Source organism: Leucoraja erinacea, chromosome 7, assembly GCF_028641065.1.
Source record: "Leucoraja erinacea ecotype New England chromosome 7, Leri_hhj_1, whole genome shotgun sequence".
Taxonomy (NCBI): domain Eukaryota; kingdom Metazoa; phylum Chordata; class Chondrichthyes; order Rajiformes; family Rajidae; genus Leucoraja; species Leucoraja erinaceus.
Genome location: NC_073383.1, coordinates 77,808,298 through 77,826,573, shown reverse-complemented (window position 1 = coordinate 77,826,573; position 18,276 = coordinate 77,808,298). Strand labels below are relative to the sequence as shown.

The following is an 18,276-nucleotide window of genomic DNA, read 5'->3' as shown; positions in this document are numbered from 1 at the left end:
TCACACAGACAGTGGTGAGTCTGTGGAATTCTCGGCCTCAGAAAGTGGTGGAGGCCGGTTCTCTGGATACTTTCAAGAGAGAGCTAGATAGAGCTCTTCAAGATTGCAGAGTCAGGGGATATGGGGAGAAGGCAGGAACGGGGTACTGATTTTCGATGATCAGCCATGATCACATTGAATAGCAGTGCTGGCTCGAAGGGCCGAATGGCCTACTCCTGCACCTATTGTCTATTGTCTGTCTATCTGCAGTCCAGATAGAGTCATAGAGTTATGCAGCATGGAAACAGGCCCTTCAAAACAACTCATCCGAGCGAGAGGCCTCACCAAACTAGTCCCATATGCCATGTTGGTCGGCCCGGGTACACAGTGGTAGAGTTGCTGCCATACAGCGCCAGAGGCCCGGGTCCCAGGTTCGATCCTGACTACGGATGCCATCAATACGGAGTTTGTACGTTCTCCCTGTGACCACGCAGGTTTATACACCTCTATAGGATCACCCCTCAGTAGGGTTGCCAACTGTTCCGTATTAGTCGGGACATCCCGTATATTGGGCTAAATTGGTTTGTCCCATACGGGACCGCCCTTGTCCCGTATTTGACTGCCACTACTCGGGTCGAGTGGACTGTCGGGTCGGATTGCCGCATCCGGCCCCGCCTCACCCGTCCCGACGTAGCGCAGCCCATGGAGTGCAGCAGCAGCTCCTCGCCTGTGGGCACGTTGGTCGGCCAGCTGCCCGACCTTCGGACCTTCGCTTACCGCCGACACTGCCACCACCCCTCCTTCTCATGGCCGATCATCGGCTCATGAGTTGGACGGGGCACCGGACTTTGCGCGCGACATCGCGCAGCCCGGGCCACAACTCCTCAGCTGGGCTTTGTGTGCAGTCCAGCACCCGGGCCGACTCATCATTCACCCAGCCACTGCCAAGTCGGTCAACGAATTGCCGTCGGCAACAAATTTTCACCTTTTGTCCCTTATTTGGGAATGAGAAAGTTGGCGAACCCTACCCCTCAGCCTCCTGCACTCCAAGGAATCAAGTCCTAGCCTACTGAACCTCTCCCTACAGTTCAGGTTCCTGAGTCCTGACAAAACACTTGTAAATATTCTCTGCACTCTTTCCTACAAATGTGGCCTTACCAACATCTTCTACACATGTAACATAACGTCCCAACCTCTATACTCAACATATTAACTGATGAAGGCCAATGCACCAAAATGTACCAAGGTATCAGTTTACCACCTATCCACCTGCAACCTCACATTCAGGGAACTATCTACCTGTACTCCTGGGTCCCTCTCCTCTGCCGATGAAGAGTCTTGATCCAAAATATTGATCCATACATGTCCTTCCACAGACACTGCCTGGCTCAATCAGGATAGGAGCAGAATTAGGCTATTTGGCCCATCATCTACTCTGCCATTCAATCATGGCTGGTTTATCTCTCCCTCCTAACCCCATTCTCCTGCCTTCTATCCCATAACCTCTAAGACACCCATACTAATTAAGAATCTATCTATCTCTGCCTTAAATATATCCACTGACGACCTCCACAGCCTTCTGTGGCAAATAACTCCACAGATTCACCACCCTCTGACTAAAGAAATCCCTCCTCATCTTCCTAAAAGAAGGTCCTTTAATTCTGAGGCTATGGCCTCTAGTCCTAGACTCTCCCACTAGTGGAAACATTGTCTCCACATCCACTCTATCCAAGCCTTTTCACTATTCTGTACGTTTAAATGAGGTGCCCTCCTCAAAAGGACTGGACAAGCTAGATGCAGGAAAAATGTTCCCAATGTTGTCGAGTCCAGAACCAGGGGCCACAGTCTTAGAAATAAAGGTGAGGTCATTTAAGACTATGGTGAGAAAAAACGTTTTCTCCCATAGAGTTGTGAATTGATGGAATTCCCTGCCACAGAGGCTAAAATCACTGGATGGATTTAAGAGAGAGTTAGATAGAGCTCTAGGGGCTTGTGGAGTCAAGGGATATGGGGAGAAGGCAGGCGCGGGTTATTGATAGGGGACGATCAGCCATGATCACAATGAATGGCGGTGCTGGCTCGAAGGGCCGAATGGCCTCCTCCTGCACCTATTTTCTATGTTTCTATTCTTCTAAACTCCAGCGAGTACAGGCCCAGTGCTGTCAAACGCTCATCATAGGTTAACCCACTCATTCCTGGGATCATTCTTGTAAACCACCTCTGGACCCTCTCTAGAGCCAGCACATCCTTCCTCAGATATGGCGCCCAAAATTGCTCACAATATTCCAAATGCAGCCTGACCAGCGCCTTATAGAGCCTCAGCATTGAATGTTGGAGTAACTCAGCGGAACAGGCAGCATCTGTGGATAGAAGGAATGGGTGACGTTTCCGGATCGAGACCCTTCTTCAGACAGGTGAGACTCACATATATCGTTATCATAATGCTGTTGGTGGCAAATGCCCTGGGTGTCGAATCTTCTTTGACCCAACAGTAACTACACTTATATAAATTACTAATTTGGTTGTCGAGTATCTTTGCTGCGAAGGAAGAATGTTTTGAGAAGTGGTAAACATGCGGAAACTAATTAGAAGCAATTATTCCAAAACAAGTAAATCGGCACAAACATGACTGTTTCTTTGTTTCCTGTGGTCTCACCATAATTTTGCCCACTGTTCCTTCACCAATAACCCTGAGGGTGAAACGGATTTTCTTCCCTTGCTCCGTACAGTGTGGCCCTTTCACTCCCCATACATAAATGTGAGGCTTCAGAAAATACTTCTGTTGTTCTTGCGGGAAGAAAGCCCATGATTGTGCCTGTAAAAAGACCACAGTGCGTTGTTTGTTAAAACCCATGATAGTTTAGTATAGTTTGGTCTATTATTATAACCATATAACCATTTAACAATGAAACAGGCCATCTCGGCCCTTCTAGTCCGTGCCGAACACTTAAGGGTCTGTCCCACCAGCATGCAACTGCATGCGGCGAGCACGACCTAACGTGGTCACTTGAGCCGCGGGGCCGGTCCCACTTCGATCGCCAGAGCCGTATGGAGTTGTGCGGAGCTGGTCCTGACATCGCGCGGGGCTCCGAAAAACTGACACTGTCCAAAAATTCTGCGCGGCAACGGCCTGCCGGCCCGAAGCCGCATTGAGGCCGTACGCACCGCCTCGACGGGCGTGCGCAGCATCTCGACGCCGTACGCAGCGTCTTGACGCCGTATGCCTAGCACGTGGCGTTGCGTGATGACATCATCGCCTGTCGTGCCGTTGCGTGATGACGTAACCGCCCGTGTGCCGTGCGACGTCCAAATTCAGTCGGCCCGCCTCCTGCCCAGCTGATTGGTGAGTATGATGTCGGGACCAGCCCCGCACAACTCCAGACGGCTCCGTGGTTGGAAGTGGGACCAGTCCCGCGAGGCCGTACGCCTCAAGCCACCACGTTTGGTGTTACAGGCCCTTACACGTGTTACAGGCCCTTTATTCTCAGCTAGTCCCATCTACCTGCACTCAGACCATAACATAGAAACATAGAAATTAGGTGCAGGAGTAGGCCATTCGGCCCTTCAAGCCTGCACCGCCATTCAATATGATCATGGCTGATCATCCAACTCAGTATCCCGTACCTGCCTTCTCTCCATACCCCCTGATCCCCTTAGATAATAGTCTGCTTTCCCGTTTTTGCCACCAAAATGGATAACCTCACATTTATCCACATTATACTGCATCTGCCAAACATTTGCCCACTCACCCAACCTATCCAAGTCACCTTGCAGTCTCCTAGCATCCTCCTCACAGCTAACACTGCCCCCCAGCTTAGTGTCATCCGCAAACTTGGAGATATTGCCTTCAATTCCCTCCTCCAGATCATTAATATATATTGTAAATAGCTGGGGTCCCAGCACTGAGCCTTGCGGTACCCCACTAGTCACTGCCTGCCATTGTGAAAAGGACCGTTTACTCCTACTCTTTGCTTCCTGTTTGCCAGCCAGTTCTCTATCCACATCAATACTGAACCCCCAATGCCTTGTGCTTTAACCCTCCATTCCTTTCCCATCCATATACCTATCCAATTTATTTTTAAATGATAAAATCGAACCTGCCTCCACTACTTCCACTGGAAGCTCATTCCACACAGCTACCACTCTCTGAGTAAAGAAGTTCCCCCTCATGTTACCCCTAAACTTCTGTCCCTTAATTCTCAAATCATGTCCTCTTGTTTGAATCTTCCCTACTCTCAATGGAAAAAGCTTATCCACGTCAACTCTGTCTATCCCTCTCATCATTTTAAAAACCTCTATCAAGTCCCCCCTTAACCTTCTGCGCTCCAAAGAATAAAGACCTAACTTGTTCAACCTTTCTCTGTAACCTAGGTGCTGAAACCCAGGCAACATTCTAGTAAATCTCCTCTGTACTCTCTCTATTTTGTTGACATCTTTCCTATAATTTGGCGAAAGATGTCAACAAAATAGAGAGAGTTGCGTGTTATGTGTATCGTGTGTACACATTGTTATGTGTACCGAGGTTGCGTGCATTTCATGATTACAATCAAACCGCCCACAGTGTATTGATACAGGTAAAGGGAATAATAGCGAGTGCAATCAGTACCCCGTTCCTGCCTTCTCCCCCATATTCCCTGACTCCGCTGGAGGGGAGGGGGGAATTAAAAGGAAAAATGGGATTCGGAGATGGAAGATGAGCATGTGGAGAGGGGGAAAGGTGTAGGGTGACTAGGGTTGGTGGGTGATGGTGGGAGAAATGTGTGCGCACCTGGGTGGGAAGCAAGGTAAAGAGGGGGGTTGTTTTGGGGTGGGGGGGGGGCAATGACATTGGAGAAACCCCCCCCCCACCTCTTTTGTAGACCTCACAGTGTTGCTGCATTTACCCACATCACTGGCAGCATAGAGACGCAGCGGTAGAGTTGCTGCCTTACAGCGCCAAAGACCCGGCTTCTGTCTGTGTGGAGCTTGTACGTTCCCACCGTGACCTGCGTGGGTTTTCTCCGGGATCTTCGGTTCCAGCCCATATTCCAAAGACTTACTGGTTTGTCGGCTAAATGTTTAAGAAGGAACTGCAGATGCTGGAAAGATCGAAGGTAGATAAAAATGCTGGAGAAACTCAGCGGGTGAGGCAGCATCGGGACCCGAAACGTCACCTATTCCTTCGCTCCATAGATGCTGCCTCCCTCACCCGCTGAGTTTCTCCAGCATTTCGAGACCCGAAACGTCACCTATTCCTTCGCTCCATAGATACTGCCTGCCTCACCCGCTGAGTTTCTCCAGCATTTTTATCTACCTTCTGGTTTGTAGGCTAATTGGCTTGGTGGAATTGTAAATTGTCCCTAGTGTGTGCAGGACGGTGTCAGTGTGTGGGTTAAATGGAAAAAATGTATGGAACAATACATTTGTTTAAGAAAGAACTGCAGATGCTGGAAAATCGAAGGGACAAAAGTTCAGGGGTAACATGAGGGGGAACTTCTTTACTCAGTGAGTGGTAGCTGTGTGGAATGAGCTTCCAGTGGAAGTGGTGGAGGCAGGTTCGTTTTTATTATTTAAAAATAAATTGGATAGGTATATGGACGGGAAAGGAATGGAGGGTTATGGTCTGAGTGCAGGTAGATGGGAGTAGGTGAGAGTAAGTGTTCGGCATGGACTAGAAGGGCCGAGATGGCCTGTTTCCATGCTGTAATTGTTATATGGTTAGACAAAATTGCTGGAGAAACTCAGCGGGTAAGGCAGCATCTATGGAGTGAAGGAATAGGTGACGTTTCGGGCCAAAGCCCTTGCCCCTATTTCCTTCGCTCCACAGATGCTGCCTCACCCGCTGAGTTTCTCCGGAACAATATATGTTTTGTTTTTATACAACAGAAAAAGCGATGTGGGTCTCACCAAAGATTCATTGGCCTGGATGATGCCGAAGGTTGGTTTGACGGTCAGAATCTTGGAGCCAGCCATTGGTAGCTTCCACTGAAAGTACAGTGGCATCCGCGTGGCGTTGGTGATGAAGTAGGACCGCTCCGACAGGGTGCCTATGCACGTGGGCTTAAAGTACAGATACCCATTTCCATCCAGAGTCACGAGCGGCTTTTCAACCATGCAAAATAACCTGAGGTCCTACAGCGAGAGAATAGAAAAGGTGAGTAGCATATTGCACTCTCTGACAAACAAGAACTGTTTGAATGAATGAGTTTATTGGCCAAGTATTCACATACAAGGAATTTGCCTCGCTGCTCCGCACGCCAATGACAACGACATAGAGTGACAGTTACGAATGACACATGAAACATTAAACATTAATAATAAATCATTATTGATTAAACATATGCATTAAATAAAATACCAGAGCAAAAGGAGACTACAGATTTTTGGTTATTGAGTAGAGCTACTACTCGTGGAACAAAGCTGTTTTTATAGAAACATAGAAAATAGGTGCAGGAGTAGGCCATTCGGCTCTTCGAGCCTGCACCGCCATTCAATATGATCATGGCTGATCATCCAACTCAGTATCCTGAACCTGCCTTCTCTCCATACCCCCTGATCCCTTTGGCCACAAGGGCCACATCTAACTCCCTCTTAAATATAGCCAATGAACTGGCCTCAACTGCCCTCTGTGGCAGAGAATTCCACAGATTCACCACTCTCTGTGTGAATTTTATTTTTCTAATCTCGGTCCTAAAAGATTTCCCCCTTATCTGCAAATTGTGACCCCTTGTTCTGGACTTCCCCAACATCGGGAACAATCTTCCTGCATCTAGCCTGTCCAACCCCTTAAGACTTTTGTAAGTTTCTATTCCCCCCTCAATCTTCTAAATTCTAGTGAGTACAAGCCGAGTTTATCCAGTCTGTCTTCGTATGAAAGTCCTGCCATCCCAGGAATCAGTCTGGTGAACCGTCTCTGTACTCCCTCTATGGCAAGAATGTCTTTCCTCAGATTAGGAGACCAAAACTGTACAAACTGTATGTGGCAGCTGTGGCAGCTTTGACAGTCGAGAGTCGCCTTCCAGAGGGAAGTGATTCAAAGAGTTTGTGGCCAGGATGAGAGAGGTCAGAGATGATCTTGCCGGCTCACTTCCTGGCCCTTGCAGTGTACAGTTTGTGTGACTAATAATGATTTTCAACCACTCTAGTAGTTTAGGCTCCATGTTGCAGAAGCAAACACAAGCATCCTGGTGTTTAAGAAGGAACTGCAGATGCTGGAAAATCGAGGGTACACAAAAAAGCTGGAGAAACTCAGCGGGTGCAGCAGCACCTATGGAGCGACGGAAATAGGCAACTGAAGAAGGGTTTCGGCCCATAACGTTGCCTATTTCCTTCGATCCATAGATGCTGCTGCACCCGCTGAGTTACTCCAGCTTTTTTGTGTGCCCACAAGGACCCTGGTCATGGTTTTACACAGAGGGTGGTGGAAGCTGCCACACACTGCCAGGGGTGATGGAGGAGGCAGCAATGATAGTAGGACCATATGACACAGGAGCAGAATGAGGCCAATCTGCCCATCAAGTCTGCTCCACCATTCAATCATGGCTGATCTATTTATCCCTTTCAACCCCATTCTCCTGCCTTCTCCCCGTAACGTTACTAATCAAGAATCTGCAAGATGCAGGGTGACTTGGACAGGTTGGCTGAGTGGGCAGTTGCCTGGCAGATGCAGTATAATGTGGATAAATGTGAGGTTATCCACTTTGGTGGCAAGAACAGGAAGGCAGGTTATTATCTGAATGGTGTCAGTTTAGGAAAAGGGGAAGTACATCGAGACCTGGTTGGCCTTGTATATAAGCCACTGAAAGTAAGCATGCAAGTACAGCAAGGCAGTGATGGAAGCTAATGGCATGTTGGCCTTCACAACAAGGGGAGTTAAGTGTAGGAACAAAGAGGCCCTTCTGCAGTTGTACAGAGCCCTGGTGAGACCACACCTGGATTATTGTGTGCAGTTTTAGGACTGTAATGAAAGAATGGAGCAACTGGGCTTGTATTCACTGGAATTTAGGAAGATGAGAGGGGATCTTATAGAAACATATACAATTATTAAGGTATTGGACACGATAGATGCAAGAAACATGTTTCCAATGTAGGGAGCGTCCAGAACCAGGGACTATAGTTTAAGAATAAGGGGTATGCCATTTACAACTGAGATGTGGAAAATCTTTTTCACACAGAGCTGTGAATTTGTGGAATTCTCTGCCTCAGAAGGCAGTGGAGGCAGATTCACAAGATGCATTCAAAAGAGAGTTAGATTAAACTCTTAGGGCTAGCGGAATCAAGGGATATGGGGAGAAGGCAGGAACGGTGTACTGATTGTGGATGATCAGCCGTGATCACGTTGAATTGTGGTGCTGGCTCGAAGGGCCGAATGGCCTACTCCAGCACCTATTGTCTATGTGTCTATGTATAATCTCCGTCTTCCCATCTTCCTATGTATGTACCCGTCAAAATGTTTCTTAAATGTTGTGATAGTAACGGCCTCAACTTCCTCCTCTGGCCCGTTCTACATACCAACTACCCTTTGTGTAAAAAGGTCGCCCCTCAGGTTCCCACTAAGCCTTGCTCTCCTCACCTTAAACTTATGTCCTTGACATAATCTTGACGACCTATGGTCCTTGATTCTTGATTCTTTATTCCCTTACTCTGGGTAAAAGACTGTGTATTTATCCTATCTAATCCACTCAAGATCTTATACATCCTTTAAGTATGAGGTGTGGGCTGTTGGGCCTGTTCTTCGAATGTAGGAAACATGTTCCCGATGTTGGGGGAGTCCAGAACCAGGGGCCACAGTTTAAGAATAAGGGGTGAGCAGTTTAGAATGGAGATGAGGAAACACTTTTTCACACAGAGAGTTGTGAGTCTGTGGAATTCACTTCCTCCGAGGGCGGTGAAGGCAGGCTCTCTGGATGCTTTCAAGAGAGAGCTAGATAGGGCTCTTAAAAATAGCGGAGTCAGGGCCGGTTTTCTGGATACTGTCAGGAGAGAGCTAGATAGGGGTCTTGAAGATAGCAGAGTAAAGGGATATGGGGAGAAGGCAGGAATGGGGTACTGATCGTGGATGATCAGCCATGATCACGTTGAATGGCGGTGCTGGCTTGAAGGGCCAAATGGCCTACACCTGCAACAAGTGTCTATTGTCTATTTGCTATCCACTAGGTACAGGCTGTTTGATCCACACCATGCACACTTTAAGGGCGGTCACAGTGGCACAGCCGTAGAGTCGCTGCCTTACAGTGCTTAAAGCGCCGTAGACCCGGGTTCAATCCCGACTACGGGTGCTGTCTGTACGGAGTTTGTACGTTCTCCCGTGGCCGGCGTGGATTTTCTCCGAGATCTTCGGTTTCCTCCCATACTCCAAAGACATTGAAACATAGAAACATAGAAAATAGGTGCAGGAGTAGGCCATTTGGCCCATCGAGCCTGTACTGCCATTCAATATGATCATGGCTGATCATTCAACTCAGTATCTTGTACCTGCCTTCTCTCCATACCCCCTGATATCTTTAGCCACAAGGGTCACATCTAACTCCCTCTTAAATATAGCCAATGAACTGGCCTCAACTACCGTCTGTAGCAGAGAATTCCAGAGATTCACCACTCTCTATGTGAAAAATGTTTTTCTCATCTCGGTCCTAAAAGATTTCCCCCTTATCCTTAAACTGTGACCCCTTGTTCTGGACTTCCCCAACATCGGGAACAATCTTCCTGCATCTAGCCTGTCCAACCCCTTAAGAATTTTGTAAGTTTCTATAAGATCCCCCCTCAATCTTCTAAATTCTAGCGAGTACAAGCCGAGTCTATCAAGTCTTCCTTCATATGAAAGTCCTGACATCCCAGGAATCAGTCTGGTGAACCTTCTCTGTGCTCCCTCTATGGCAAGAATGTCTTTCCTCAGATTAGGAGACCAAAACTGTACGCAATACTCCAGGTGTGGTCTTACCAAGACCCTGTACAACTGCAGTAGAACCTCCCTGCTCCTATACTCAAATCCTTTTGCTATGATAGACGTACAGGTATGTAAGTAAATTAGCTTGGTATAAGTGTAAATTGTCCCTAGTGGGTGTAGGATAATGTTAATATGCGGGGATTGCTGGTCGGTGCGGTCTCGGTGGGCCGAAGGGCCTGTTTCCACACTGTATCTCCAAACTAAACTAAACTAAATGCTAAAATGTCAAAGGTGTCAGGCATCACAAATTTTGGATCCAGCTTCAAAATTAAGGGAAGTTACTGAACCAGCAACCTCTGCATATTGCAAGAAATAAGGCAGCATGGTGGTGCAGCGGTAGAGTTGCTGCCTTGACTACGAGTGCTTGTGTGTACAGAGCTTGTATGTTCTCCCTGTGACCGCGTGGATTTTTACCGGGTGCTCCGGATTCCTCTCACACTCCAAAGATATACAGGTTTTTTATGTGTAATTGGCTTGGCATAACTGTAAATTGTCCCTAGTGTGTAAAGGGCCTGTCCCACTTGGGCGTTATTTGCGTGTCATTTATGCGACATCATTGCGCGTGCATGGCGTGCGGCGTGACGTGGTGGGGTGGGCAGTGACGCGCAGTAGCGCGCGGCGCCCCAGGATTTTGGGATTCTCAGAATCCTCGCGCGCCATCTGCGTGCCGTGCAAATGACACCCAATGACACCCAAATGGAACAGGCCCTTAAGCTGTAAGGAACAGGCCTGTTAGCTGTGAGGAGGATGCTAGGAGGCTGCAAGGTGGGCAAATGCATGGTAGATGCAGTATAATATGGATAAATGTGAGGTTATCCACTTTGGCGGCAAAAACAGGAAAGTAGACTACTATCTGAATGGTCGCCGATTAGGAAAAGGGGAGATGCAATGAGACCTGGTTGTCATGGTACACCATGGTACACCAGTCATTGAAAGTAGGCATGCAGGTGCAGCAGGCAGTGAAGAAAGAGAATGGTATGTTAGCATTCATAGCAAAATGATTTGAGTATAGGAGCAGGGAGGTTCTACTGCAGTTGTACAGGGTCTTGGTGAGACATTGCGTACAGTTTTGGTCTCCTAATCTGAGGAAAGACATTCTTGCCATAGAGGGAGTACAGAGAAGGTTCACCAGACTGATTCCTGGGATGTCAGGACTTTCATATGAAGAAAGACTGGATAGACTCAGCATTACTCGCTAGAATTTAGAAGATTGAGGGGGGATCTTATAGAAACTTACAAAATTCTTAAGGGATTGGACAGGCTAGATGCAGGAAGATTGTTCCCGATGTTGGGGAAGTCCAGGACAAGGGGTCACGGTTTAAGGATAAGGGGGAAATCTTTTAGGACCGAGATGAGGAAAATATTTTTCACACAGAGAGTGGTGAATCTGTGGAACTCTCTGCCACAGAAGGTAGTTGAGGCCAGTTCATTGCCTATATTTAAGAGGGAGTTAGATGTGGCCCTTGTGGCTAAAGGCATCATGAGGTATGGAGAGAAGGCAGGTACAGGATACTGAGTTGGATGATCAGCCATGATCATATTGAATGGCGGTGCAGGCTCGAAGGGCCGAATGGCCTACTCCTGCACCTATTTTCTATGTTTCTCTGATAGTGTTAGTGTGAGGGGATCGCGCGCGGGTCGGCACGGACTCAGTGGGCCCAAGGGCCTGTTTCCGTGCTGTATCTCTAAACTAAACTCAACTAAAGGTGCTGCCTGACCTGCGGAGTTACTCCAGCACTTTGTGTCTTTTTTTGTAAAATAGAATATATACTTCTTTGTGTCTCCAAACTAACTGGCCAACCTATTATCCTGTGACTTATATCCACTCGTTCTAGCACCAATATCCACCCCAGTAAATAATTTTGCTGGTTTTATTGATATCATTGGTCATGATCATATTGCATCAGCCATGATTATATTGAATGGTGGTGCAGGCTCGAAGGGCCGAATGGCCTACTCCTGCACCTATTTTCTATGTCTATGTTTCATTTGTCTGTACTCAGAGGGCAATTGATTCCTCACAGGAATCAACCATATGAAGCTTCATTGCCCCTTAGAGTCTTAGATTAATACAGTGGAAACAGGCCTTTGGCCCAACTCGCCCACACCGTCCAACATGTCCCAGCTACACTAATCCCACTTGTCTGCGCTTGGTCCATAACCCTCCAAACCTGTCCTATCCATGTATCTGTCCAACTGTTTTTTTTAAATGATGGGATAGTCCCAGCCTCAACTACCTCCTCTGGCAGCTCGTTTCATACACCCACCACCCTCTGTGTGAATACGTTACCCCTCGGATTCCTATTAAACCTTTTCCCCTTCACCTTGAACCTATGTCCTCTGGTCCTCGATTCCCCTATTCTGGGTAAAAGACTGTGCATCTACTTGGTCTACTCCTCTCCTGATTTTGTACTCCTCTATAAGATCTCTCCTCATCCTCCTACACTCCATGTGAGGAATAGATCCACCTTACTCAACCTCTCCCTATTGCTCACACCCTCTAGTCCTGGCAACATACTCATAAATCTTTCCTGAACCCTTTCAAGCTTGACAACATCATTCCTGTAACATGGTGCCCAGAATTGAACACAATATTCTAAATGCGGTCTCACCAATGTCTTATACATAGAAACATGGAAAATAGGTGCAGAAGGAGACCATTCGGCCCTTCGAGCCAGCACCGCATAGTGTGATACAGTGTGGAAACAGGCCCTTCGGCCCTACTCGCCCAACATGTCCCAGCAACACTAGTCCCACCTGTCTGCCTTTTGTCCATATCCCTCCAAACTTGTCCTATCCATGTACAGTATCTGTCTAACTGTGATAGTCACAGCCTCAACGACCTCATCTGGCAGCTTGTTCCATTCGCCCACCACCCTTTGTGATCATTTTGTACCATCAAATCTGTAACCCCTGTGCTGACATTTAGATCTCTTATCGTTCGTTACCTGATTGTACTTCTCTGAGGCATTTAAATGTAACGGCAGTGTGTACTTGGTAAGGACGTCACTCTGGGGAGAAGCTTTCACTGTGAATATTTGATGGGCCTTGGGAAGTATAAAACCAAAGCTCGGTTTAATTCTAATGATCTCTTCTTGCGGTGAATTTAGGGCAAAAGTTATGGGTGTATCCCCCATATTCTTGAGCAGAAGGGTCTTGTAGGCAGAACCTTTCTCATTCACTGCTGGAAAAATCTGCAAGATAAAAATTGGATTGAATCACTAATCACCAACACATCAGGAAGTAGACATTTTCCTTTCGACTTTGGAGATACAGCATGGAAACAGGCCCTTCGGTCAACCGAGTCCGCGCCGACTCGTGATCACCCCGTACACTCTCGCTGTCCTACACTCAAAGGTTCAAAGGTTCATTTATTGTCACATACACCAATTGGTGTAGTGAAATTCAAGTTGCCATTGCAGCACATTAATAAGAATACAACATAACATAATAAAGAAATTTAACATTAAACATAAAAACATCCCCCCACAATGGTTCCCACTGTGAGGGAAGGCACAAAGTCCAGTCCCCATCCCCTTGTCCACCCATAGTCGGGCCTATTGAGGCCTCCGCAGTCGCCGCTACGGGGCCCGATGTTTCAGGCCCTTTTCGCTGGGAGATGGTGCTCCGGCGTCGGGAGAACCCTCCCAGCGGCTTGGGATGCCTGGAACGGCCGCTTCCTTCCCGGAGGCCGCGGCTTCCGAAGCCAACATTATTTTAAGGTGAATCAATATTCGGCCCTTTGAGCCCTATACTCGGCCCTTTGAGCCATTCGGCCCTTTGAGCCCTATACTCTCTAGAATTTAGGAGATTGAGAGGGGATCTTATAGAAACTTACAAAATTCTTAAGGGGTTGGACAGGCTAGATGCAGGAAGATTGTTCCCGATGTTAGGGAAGTCCAGGACAAGGGGTCCCAGCTTAAGGATAAAGGGGAAATCCTTTAAAACCGAGATGAGAAGAACTTTTTTCACACAGAGAGTGGTGAATTTCTGGAACTCTCTGCCACAGAGGGTAGTTGAGGCCAGTTCATTGGCTATATTTAAGAGGGAGTTAGATGTGGCCCTTGTGGCTAAGGGGATCAGGGGGTATGGAGAGAAGGCAGGTACGGGATACTGAGTTGGATGATCAGCCATGATCATATTGAATGGCGGTGCAGGCTCGAAGGGCCGAATGGCCTACTCCTGCACCTAATTTCTATGTTTCTATGTTTCTAAACACGCCATCTCGACCCTTCTAGTCCGTGCCGAACACATATTCTCCCCTAGTCCCATATACCTGCGCTCAGACCATAACCTTCCATTCCCTTCCCGTCCATATAACTATCCAATTTATTTTTAAATGATAAAAACGAACCTGCCTCCACCACCTTCACTGGAAGTTCATTCCACACAGCCACCACTCTCTGAGTAAAGGGGATCAGGGGGTATGGAGAGAAGGCAGGTACGGGATACTGAGTTGGATGATCAGCCATGATCATATTGAATGGTGGTGCAGGCTCGAAGGGCCAATGGCCTACTCCTGCACCTATATTCTATGTTTCTATGTTTCTAATAATTCAGTAGATAGACACAAAATGCTGGAGTAACTTAGAGAGAGAGAGAGAAGGAATGGGTGACATTTCGGGTCGAGACCCTTCTTCAGACTACATCTGCAGTTCCTTCCTACTCAATAATTCATAAAATGAGATTTCAAATCTCACCATGAAAAACCACTGAATTGGATGGCAATAGACAATAGACAATAGGTGCAGGAGTCGGCCATTCGGCCCTTTGAGCCAGCACCCCCATTCAATGTGATCATGGCCGATCATCCCCAATCAGTACCCCGGTCCTGCCTTCTCCCCATATCCTCTGACCGCTATCTTTAAGAGCTCTATCTAGCTCTCTCTTAAAAGTATCCAGAAAACCGGTCTCCACCGCCCTCTGAGGCAGAGAGTTCCACAGACTCACAACTCTCTGTGAGAAAAAGTGTTTCCTCGTCTCTGTTTTAAATGGCTTACCCCTTATTCTTAAACTGTGGCCCCTGGTTCTGGACTCCCCCAACATCAGGAACATGTTTCCTGCCTCTAGCGTGTCCAAACCCTTAATAATCTTATATGTGTCAATAAGATCCCCTCTCGTCCTTCTAAACTCCAGAGTATACAAGCTCACAATGGCATAATGTAACCGTGAGCACTTTTTAAATCGCCTTTGTCCCTGATTGTTCGACTTGCTGAACAAGCCCAGATGCAACCAGCTGTTTCATAAGCAGTCAAAAGGTCCAGAGAATCCGATCCAAACATGTGCAGAATGAATCGGTAGGGCTGCATACTATGACGGCCAAGGTCATGGTTATTGTCAATCTCCCCATCAAAATGACCTTAAACACACCGACAGATGTGCAATGATTATATAATAGAAAATATGGAACTTTGAACCATTCACTCTGATCTATTCAGGGCCTTGAGTTCCCCCTGCTGGAGAAATAGGTTGCTGATATTTGAAGATAGACGCAAAATGCTGGAGCAGCTCAGCGGGTTGGGCAACATCTCTGGAGAAAAGGAGCAGGTGACGTTTCGGGTCGGCACCCTTCTTCAGACTGAGGGTCAGGGAGAGGCAGGGTCCGCATACGATAAGAAAATGGAATCTTTCGCAAGGCACACACAGGTTTCTGAAAGGAATGCTTTAAATGTAGAGTTGTAGAGTCATGTGCACGGAAACAGGCCCTTCACCCAAGTCAAGTCAAGTCAAGTTTATTCGTCACATACACATACGAGATGTGCAGTGAAATGAAAAGTGGCCAATGCTCGCGAACTTTATGCAAAAAGACAAACAAACAAACTACCAAACAAACTGCAAACAGAATGTAACAGAGTAACATATTCTTTTACATATTAAATATTGTGGGCAGAAGGAAAAAGGGAAAAAAACAGCAATTTTTTAAAAAGCAGTAAATTGGTACAGTAGAGTTAGTCCCTGGTGAGATAGGAGTTTACAGTCCTAATGGCCTCTGGGAAGAAACTACTTCTCAACCTCTCCATTCTCACAGCATGGCAACGGAGGCGTTTGCCTGACCGTCGCAGCTGGAACAGTCCGTTGCTGGGGTGGAAGGGGTCTCCCATGATCTTATTGGCTCTGGAGTTGCACCTCCTAATGTATAGTTCCTGCAGAGGGGCGAGTGAAGTTCCCATAGTGCGTTCGGCCAAACACACTACTCTCTGCAGAGCCTTCTTGTCCTGGGCAGAGCTGTTCCCAAACCAGATTGTAATATTTCCGGACAAGATGCTTTCCACAGCCGCTGAGTAGAAGCACTGGAGGATCCTCGGAGACACTCTGAATTTTCTCAATTGCCTGAGGTGGTAAAGGCGCTGCCTTGCCTTACTCACGAGTGCTGCGGCGTGTGATGTCCATGTCATATCCTCAGAGATGTGGACTCCCAGGTATTTAAAACAGCTCACCCTATCCACAGTATCCCCATTTATACTCAATGGTGTGTACGTCCTCGATAATCCAAATCATCCATGTACCCCAAATCATCCATGTACCCCAAATCATCCATGCAAATCATCAAAATCATCTAACAGTGAAAGGCCAGGATAGAGTGAATGTGGAGAGGATGCTTCCACTGGTGGGAGAATCGAGGACCAGAGGCCATCGCCTCAGAATAAAGGGATGTACCTTTTGAAAAGGAGATGAGGGGGAATTTATTTAGTCAGAGGGTGGTGAATAAGTGGAATTCTATGCCACGGACGGCCGTGGAGGCCGTCAATGGATATTTTTAAGGCGGATATTGACAGATTCTTGATTAGTAAGGGGTTAGGAGTTATTGGGGAGATGGCAGGTGAATGGGGTTGATGAGGGAAAGATAGATCAGCCATGATTGGATGGCGGAGTAGACTTAATGGGCCCAATGGCTTAATTCTGCTCCCAAAACGTATGAACAAGATAACCCATCTAAGCTAGCCCTATTTGCTCGTGTTTGGCCCACATCCCTCTAAACCTATCCCATTCACTTACCTGTACAAATGTCTTTTAATTTATGTTATAGTACTTGCCTCAACAACTTCCTTTGGCAGCTCTTGCCCTGTGCCTACCACCTTCACCGAGTCCCTTATCGTGTATCTATACACTGTGAATGTTTAGTTTATTTAGTTTAGAGATACAGCGGGGAAACAGGCCCTTCGGCCCACTGGGTCCGTGCCGACCAGCGATCCCCGAACACTAACACTAACCGATATCCACTAGGGACACCATTTACACCAAGCCAATTAACCTACAAACCTGTACGTCTTTGGAGTTTGGGAGCAAACCGATGATCTCAAAGAAAAACCCAGGCAGGTCAAATGTGACAATTGTAATCATGTATTGTTTTTATGCTGACAAGAAAACATGCAACAAAAGCTTTTCACTGCACCTCAGTACACGTGACAATAAACTAAACTGAACTGAACCGAATATTTTTCAGGGTGAGGTAGATAGATATTAGAGAAAAAATATTGCAGTGATTGGGAAACCGAAACAAAAACAGAAGGTGCTGGAAGCACCCAGCAGGTCTGGCAGCATCAGCAGGTATAGAAACTGAGTCCAAGCCTCAGGATAAAAAGTGTAGGAAAGAACTGCAGGTGCTGGTTTAAATCGAAAGTAGACACAAAATGCTGGAGTAACTCAGCGGGGCAGGCAGCATCTCTGGAAGGAACGAATGAGTGACGTATTTCGGGTCGAGACCCTTCCTCAGACCTCAGGATAAAAAACCGTCTTCAGAATTGTTGAAATCAGAACTTGCGAGTGGTGAGGAGACGGAATGATCGGGCGCAAGGCAAAAAAGTCACTACAATAATTACTTTCGAAATGGGCAGATGCAGACAGAAGAACAAAAACAAAGCTAATAAAGTTCAGTTTTGTTGTCACGTGTACTGTAGAACAGTGAAAAGCTGTTCTTGCATGCTCACCAGTTAATACATGATTACAATCGAGCCATTCACAGTGTACAGATACGTTATCTATTTTGGTGGCAAAAACAGGAAAGCAGACTATTATCTCAATGGTGGCCGACTAGGAAAAGGGGAGATGCAGCGAGACCTGGGTGTCATGGTACACCAGTCATTGAAAGTAGGCATGCAGGTGCAGCAGGCAGTGAAGAAAGCGAATGGTATGTTAGCTTTCATAGCAAAAGGATTTGAGTATAGGAGCAGGGGGGTTCTACTGCAGTTGTACAGGGTCTTGGTGAGACCACACCTGGAGTATTGCGTACAGTTTTGGTCTCCAAATCTGAGGAAGGACATTATTGCCATAGAGGGAGTGCAGAGAAGGTTCACCAGACTGATTCCTGGGATGTCAGGACTGTCTTATGAAGAAAGACTGGATAGACTCGGTTTATACTCTCTAGAATTTAG

The 18,276-nt window shown here is 47.0% G+C and overlaps 1 protein-coding gene across 1 annotated transcript in view; it reads right to left on the bottom strand.

The window, feature by feature from the left end:
* cfap65 (cilia and flagella associated protein 65) overlaps positions 1–18,276 on the bottom strand; it is a 218,878-nt gene that overhangs the window by 134,391 nt on the left and 66,211 nt on the right. Inside the window, exons 12-14 of the mRNA XM_055638826.1 lie at positions 12,853–13,098; positions 5,866–6,090; positions 2,636–2,794 (exon numbers count right to left, since the gene is read on the bottom strand). Coding sequence (XP_055494801.1) covers positions 2,636–2,794; positions 5,866–6,090; positions 12,853–13,098 — 630 coding nt within the window. The remainder of the gene's footprint in view (positions 1–2,635; positions 2,795–5,865; positions 6,091–12,852; positions 13,099–18,276) is intronic.